Here is a 6,872-nt window from a genome sequence, read left to right as displayed (position 1 = left end):
CTAAAAGGCAAGACTATGGTTCGTGATGTGTTTTTGAAAAGGGGACTTCTCATAACTGATTCAGCTTATTGCCTCACTTATCAATCTAATTTAGAGAAGATTAAGAACTTTGTTCTTCCTATGTCCAGGCACTTGGTCATTATGGAATAAATGGGCCAGTAATTGGGGTCTTAGTTGGGTCTTGCATAATAATCCGGTAAGCAATTTTCAAGTATGGATTGAAGTTGTAAAGGTTTTAAGACTTGGACTTATTTGGGAAATGGCATTCCTTGCTAGCATATGGACTTTTGGCTTGCTCGCAATGAACTTATCTTTAAAGCTAAGCCATGGGACACCCTTCAAGTCTATGAAATGATTAAGTTGAGAGTTGCATGGTGGGCTAACGCCAAGTGGCCAGAAGTTAATATCTCAATCATGGACCTCTTGCAATTCCCCAATGTTGCTTTTGCCCCTATTATAGCTCGAACAGTGAAACTAGCAAAGCCATGGTAAGCCCCATATGGGTGTTTTTAAATTTAATGTGGATGGTGCTTTGAAAGGCAATCTAGGGGTAACCAGGGTTGGTGGTGTGCTTCGCGACAGTAACGGTAAAGTCCTTATTACTTTTTCTACCCCGGTGGGTAACTTTGATACTAATGTTGCTGAATATAAAGCCATTTGTAAGGCATGCAATTTTATGCTGCTCCAAGATGGGTTGCTAGTAAGGTCATCTTTGAAAGTGACATTAAAATGCCGTGAAATGGGTGCTCAATTCTTGTGAAGCTCCTTGGAAACTAAGGTCAGTCACTATGCATATGGATTTTCTTAGTTCCAAGCTTGTCATCTAGTGCATTGATAAAATTCCAAGATTAGAAAATGAGCTTGCTGACTCTCTAGCAAAAGTTGAGGCTCAAAGAACCGGATGAACTTTTTTGGATTTATGGTGACCCAAATGGTGATCAACAGGCTAGGGTGTGTAGTTGCTGTGGCTTTTCATGCTAAGGTGGTTTTTTGATTGCTGAAGCATAGTCATTTTTGCTTTTTGGAAATTTTTATTGTTTGGAATTATGATGATCTCTCCCTTGATTTTTTGCATGTGTTGTGCTATTTCTCTTGATTTATGCTTACCTCATATCCCTTGGCTTGTTGGCTTTATTGGGGAGGTTTTAAGCTCTTGTTGTCATTTGATTGGTGTGGAGCTTGTGTTTTAATTTTTAGAGGATATGGGGATTGCCATGGCTTTTTTTACACATGGTTACTAATGTAAATAAGGGTGATCTTCACCCCGTTTACTTGTGAATAATACTCCAACTTTTCAAAAAAAAAGTAAAAATAAAATATCCTATATCAACTCAAACATTAGCAACCGACCATCAAGTTAAAACGGAATATGCAACATAATACCAATAATCATAATTGAAAATCATAAATGAAATTCCTTAATTCATGCTCCAAATCTAAAGTCATAAAGTTATAATAAAACCAATAATAATAATTATTATAATAATACTAAAATTCACTCTAAATTAATAACTAATTGTCCATTGCAATTACTCTACATTGAGCCACTAAGCAAAACCTTCACATAATTTTTTTTCAATTCATCTTACAATAAAAAGAGAAAATTAATCTTCCACATATCATTGGAGATAATATATAATCCAACCTTGACAACTTCTTTGAAAGTCAACCTTTCAACTCCTTTGATGATGTCAGAGAATTTCAATTTAGTTTTTGCATCACCAGCCATGTGCTGAAAACACATCCTTCAGCATGTAAGTTTCCCCAAACCAGAGAAAATTGAATCTTTAGAGTGAAACAAACCATACAACTGTAAATAGCAAATTTATATATTAGGATTTACTAGAGCCAAAATCCTGAAGATTTCCAGCATAATCATAGTTAGAATACAATTAAATATTTGCACATAATCATAATTACTATCGCTACTAATTCTAAAAATTAAAACAAAAAGACAAAAGGAGACGTGAAGCCTACCAAAAGTAATACTAGTACTAGTACATTTGTAGTGGCATCATAATGTAGTTTATAAAGTATATATTTTTATAAAGTAATAATCTTGTTGTAATGATTTAACTAATTTGTGACTAGAATTAATATTAGTTGAAAAAAATACCCATTTTAAGTTACTATTAATTGCATAATCATGATTATCATGAATGACCTCAAATTCTTGAGAAAGCTCATGCATTCCAAAATATAAAAATGTTGAAAATTAGATTATAATTTTATAACAAAATTGGCATATGTTCTTAATTCTTTTTGGATAAATGACAGGTTTTATTTATCCAAGAAAGTAGAGGAAAGTTACTATATTAGTAGTTGTTTGGTTTGACTTTTTTTAGTTTAAAAGCTATTATGAAGCTCTTATGAAAAATAATAGTTTTTAAAATAAAATTAATACTGCTTGATAAATTTACTTTTATAAACTCTTTTTTATAGATAAACTGTTTGGTAAAACAATTTATATAAGTTTTAATTTTAGTTAAAATTATTATAAAGAGTATTTCATAAACAACTTTCGAATGAGAAGGGTGTTCTTTGAGAGAGTAATGTTGAGATTATTTTTAATAAATGAGGATATTTTTGAAACAAAAAGAAAAATTCTCATGAAAAGATGACTTTTTTTAAAAGAAGAAAAAAAAAACTCCTCTTGAAGTTTTTCTTGAAATTCTTTTTCTTTAGATTTTTTTTTTAAAAATTAATTTTTTAAGAATTTTTTAAATTCTATTTGATCCCACTTCTATTTTTGAGAAGTAAATATGCTGAAAAAAAAGTTGATCCAAATAGGCACGGGTACAATTGAAAATATTTAGAGCTTGCTTGGCTTTACTTTTTTTTAATTTAAAAGGTATTATGAAGCTCTTATGAAAAATAATAACTTTTAAAATTAGGCTAAATCTATTTGGTAAATTTACTTTTATAAATTCGTTTTTATAATTAAGTTATTTGACAAAATAATTTATATAAGTTCTAATTTTGATTAAAATTACCATAAAGGGTATTTAATAAATAATTTTCTATTAATAACAAATTCATTTGTTCATAATGAAAAAAAGTTAATTTTATTTTTTTATAAAAAGTATAAAAAGTATTTTTATATAACATAAAATTTATAATTAATAATAAATGATATAAAAATGAAAATAGATAATGTTGGAATTATTTTTAATAGATGAGTACATTTTTGAAATAAAAAGAAAAATTCTCTTAAAAAAGATGCATGTTTTTAAAAAAAAGTGGAGAGAAAACTCTTCTCTAGAGCTTTTTCTTAAGCTCTTTTTTTAAAAATTTTATTCTTTAAAAAAAAGTTACTTACTTTTTAAGAGCTTTTTCAAATTTTCGTTTGACTTGACTTTTACATTTTAAAAGTGAATAACTTAAAAGAAAACTAAACCAAACGAGCACTTAGTAACCAGACTGAGATATAAATTAAGGTTTAACGAGTATGAATAAAATTTAATATAAATAAAAGGATCTAAGCCCAGCAGAATAATGTTTGAAATGGGCTAACAAATATAAAAGGTCCAGCTCCAACTCATAGAATCCAGCACAAGTTCTATCAATTGAACTCGGGCCATCACCGCTTGTTGTCTTGGTCTTCAACAAAAAAAAAAAGAAAAAAAAAGAATGCATAATAAAAAAGAAGAAAAAGGGAAGCAGAGGAAGGTAGCAGTTCGCAGCTTAAACGAGGGATGGAAGGTGAGGAATTCGCCGTGGGTTGCTTCCTTTCAATCAAGACAACTTTGGGCGACGAATTCGAAGGCCAAATCATCACTTTCGACCGTCTCTCCAACATCCTCGTACTTCAAGAGGGTCCGAAATCAGGACCCAGAAGGAACATTCGGCTGCTAAAGGCTAATTACATCAAAGAGTTCTCTTTATTGCGTCAAGATGAAGATCCACTTGATGTTAAGAAATGTTTTTTAGATCTTACTAGTCTTCAAGCTAGGGAAGATTGTGCTATTAGGTATTTATTTTTATCACTAATTTCTCAACCCCCCATGTAATTGGATTTTTTTACTGAATTTCAATGAGGTGGATTTTTTGTTTTTGGGTTTTTGCAGGCAAGCAGAGGCAGATTCTGAGAGGTTTGGAGTTGGAGTTACCAGTGAGGCACAGAGTTTATTTGATGCTTTGTCTAAAACGTATGTTCGCTTCTCCTTAGTCTTTCTTTCTTCTCCCCAGTAATCAGGATTAGTATTATCATGTCTAGTTTTTGAATTTAAGAGCAAATTCGCCTACTTTGGGGAAACGTCTAGGAGATTATTGTTATAGTAATCTCTCATAAGTATGCAGCTAGGAAGTTGACTCTATATTGTTTTAGGAATTTTGTCTTACATTTTATGAACCTTTGAAAGCATAAGATTGAGGATACTTGTTAGGTATAACGGGTATCCTGTTAAAGATAAAGGTAGGAATGAGCGGGGAGACAGGAAAATGGTTTCCTTTAGAAATTGCAGGACAGGAGTGGAGAAAGAGAATAATTCTCAAGTGAGGATAAAATCAAAGATGGAGGCTTTTTAATGCAGGATTGTTGATATGAGCGATGCTTTTGTTGTATCTCACCATGTTGTGATTCCTATGTGAACATCTGCCAAAGTATTCACTTGCTGAAATGATAAATGTTATTCTTAGGAAAAGTGTAGTGTTAACTACCTCGAGGAAGTGAGGTGAATGCTACTAGGTTATGATGTAGTGACTTCACAGTTCATATGTTGTAACTAAATGGAGTTTTTGTATTTGACATCAAAATGCATGATGTACTCAATGATAGTTAAATAAGGCTTTGTATCTTTAGTAAGTTTTGAATGTTGATGCTCCTAGTTGATGAATAACTAAGATTGTACTAAAATGTTTTAAATGTTTACTGCATTGTAGCAAATTCAGGGTCATAGTTGTTATTATTTAGGCAAAGGGAAGAAACTTTCATATGGGTTTGCTTATAATAGGGAAAAGGAAAAGAAAGGAAGATAGTGAACAAGATAAAGGGGCAGGTCTGGGATTGTTGGGGAAGAAGGCATAAGGGAAATAGAGGGGGAAAGAGCCTGGGGTAGGTGAAGAACGTCAGGATGCATGAATATTTTTGAGATCTTGTCAGAATCATAATGTATGAAATTGACTAACCCAAAGCCTTGATAGTTGTCAACTTTGATAATTACAAAACCATTGGCATTTGTTATCTATATGAACTAGGATTGTGTAAGTATCTTCTTCTTCTTCTTCTCTTCTTCCCAAGAATGTATCAAAATGAGCTGGGTTTAGGGATACCTGCTTTTATTCATTTTTTCCCAAGACATATCAGGATGATCTGGGAAGTGGAGGTATCTGCTTTTTACCCCTTTTATCCCCACAAAACTGCAATATTTAAGATTCAATCCGGATCTCTGCTTATGGGCTGAATTTCTGAGGGGCTAAAATTTGTCTCTATGGGCTTCCTTCAAGGTCTTCAGTATATTGCTCTAGTAAATTATTTTGAAAACTTACTAATTTTACATGAACACCAATGCATATGACCAGGCTTCCTGTCCGCTGGGACAAGACTGTCATTGTTGTAATGAATGAGGTGCGTGTGAGCAGTCCATATCTCCCTGAGTCTGTTAGTGGAGGAACTCCTGCAGCCAATGAACGGGTGAAGAAAGTGGTAAGACACTCAAAGGGATTCTGGCATATCTTTTTTGCTGGTAATATGATTAGTATATGATTTATTTATGTTAATTTTCTTTTTCAGCTGGAGTTTGAAAGGAAGAGGATGCAAGTTCGTGGTGCTAGTCAGTGACGAACTCACATTTGTGTTGTCCAAAGGTTGGAGAAACCAAAAAAGTGTTTTGATTGGTATATTGTGGTAGTTATCTGACCTCACATTTTCTTGCTTTATTGAAAGAACTTAAATGAATACCTGATACTGAAATTTTAGTTCTAATATTATGCTACCCCTGCCTTTTTTAGATGGATTTATTGGTAAACAAGTAGGGGCAAGTAAATTATTGTTTGGATTTATTGGCAATTTTGTTTTGATAATCTATTTCCAGCTGTTCTTAGATACATATGCCAGGCTTGTCATAAGATAATCCTCTTTGTGAAAGGGAATAGGAGGAATTTAATTTGTAGTGCATGTAAGTAAGGTCGTATTAGCAAGTGCTGTAAAGCCAGTTTGATCATTTTTAAAAGAAATATTTCCATTCAATGTGTTAGAAGTTGGTCACTAAGTCTCAAATCAAGAATCTTAGTTAGTTCCTTATTAGCATTCGCCATTAAGGGTGGACTGCAAACACATGCAGCCACATACTGAAATCTGATAAAGGATAAGCTGTGGAAAATTTTACCACATGGTTCTAGTTGTTTATTATTAAGCATATCTGCACTTCAAATGATTAATTTCACATTGCTCAAGCTTTTCGCCTTTTACTATTTTCAAATCCATACTTCTTGATCATGTTATCTTTTTTTTCCCCTTTCTTCTTAAGAAGGTGTTGGATGGGTGTTGACAAACTAATTGATTGCTGAGTGTATGAGATGGAGAGAAATAGGATAGGAATGAAATGTTATAGGAAGGAGTAAGATGAAAGTGGTAGGCGAAAGGAGATAAAAATCGATGCTTATTGCTTCTTTTTCTCTTTTCTATTGGATTGTTTGTCATTGATGGCAATCAAATGCTGCTGATGGATTATTATTAATAGTACTATCTTGTAATCTTCTTATGGTATTCAAATGTCTGCATGTCATGTCCAATATTTCATGGTTTTTTAACATCTGGGTGCAAATTCAAGGGCAATGGGTAGTGACTACTGAATAACGAATATGAATAAACCCCAGCTACAGCCTGCAAGGTACAACGCAAGTACGGTTGCATAAGAAAGCCAGTGTCTTAA

The 6,872-nt window shown here is 32.6% G+C and overlaps 1 protein-coding gene across 1 annotated transcript; it reads left to right on the top strand.

Moving 5' to 3' along the window:
* LOC18609390 (protein LSM12 homolog) lies at positions 3,580-6,045 on the top strand. Its single transcript, XM_007044479.2, has 4 exons — positions 3,580-3,970; positions 4,068-4,148; positions 5,521-5,644; positions 5,732-6,045. The coding sequence occupies exons 1-4, from the start codon at positions 3,696-3,698 to the stop codon at positions 5,777-5,779; spliced, it is 528 nt and encodes a 175-aa protein (XP_007044541.1). The 5' UTR covers positions 3,580-3,695; the 3' UTR covers positions 5,780-6,045.

Source organism: Theobroma cacao, chromosome 2, assembly GCF_000208745.1.
Source record: "Theobroma cacao cultivar B97-61/B2 chromosome 2, Criollo_cocoa_genome_V2, whole genome shotgun sequence".
Taxonomy (NCBI): domain Eukaryota; kingdom Viridiplantae; phylum Streptophyta; class Magnoliopsida; order Malvales; family Malvaceae; genus Theobroma; species Theobroma cacao.
This window is presented reverse-complemented; position numbering and strand designations above follow the sequence as displayed.

Excerpts from the sequence above, each read along its gene's own strand:
- LOC18609390 (XM_007044479.2), top strand. The coding sequence starts at position 3,696 with ATGGAAGGTGAGGAATTCGCCGTGGGTTGCTTCCTTTCAATCAAGACA. Across the intron at positions 3,971-4,067 it reads AGGGAAGATTGTGCTATTAG|GCAAGCAGAGGCAGATTCTG; the intron begins GTATTTATTTTT and ends GGGTTTTTGCAG. Across the intron at positions 4,149-5,520 it reads TTTGATGCTTTGTCTAAAAC|GCTTCCTGTCCGCTGGGACA; the intron begins GTATGTTCGCTT and ends GCATATGACCAG.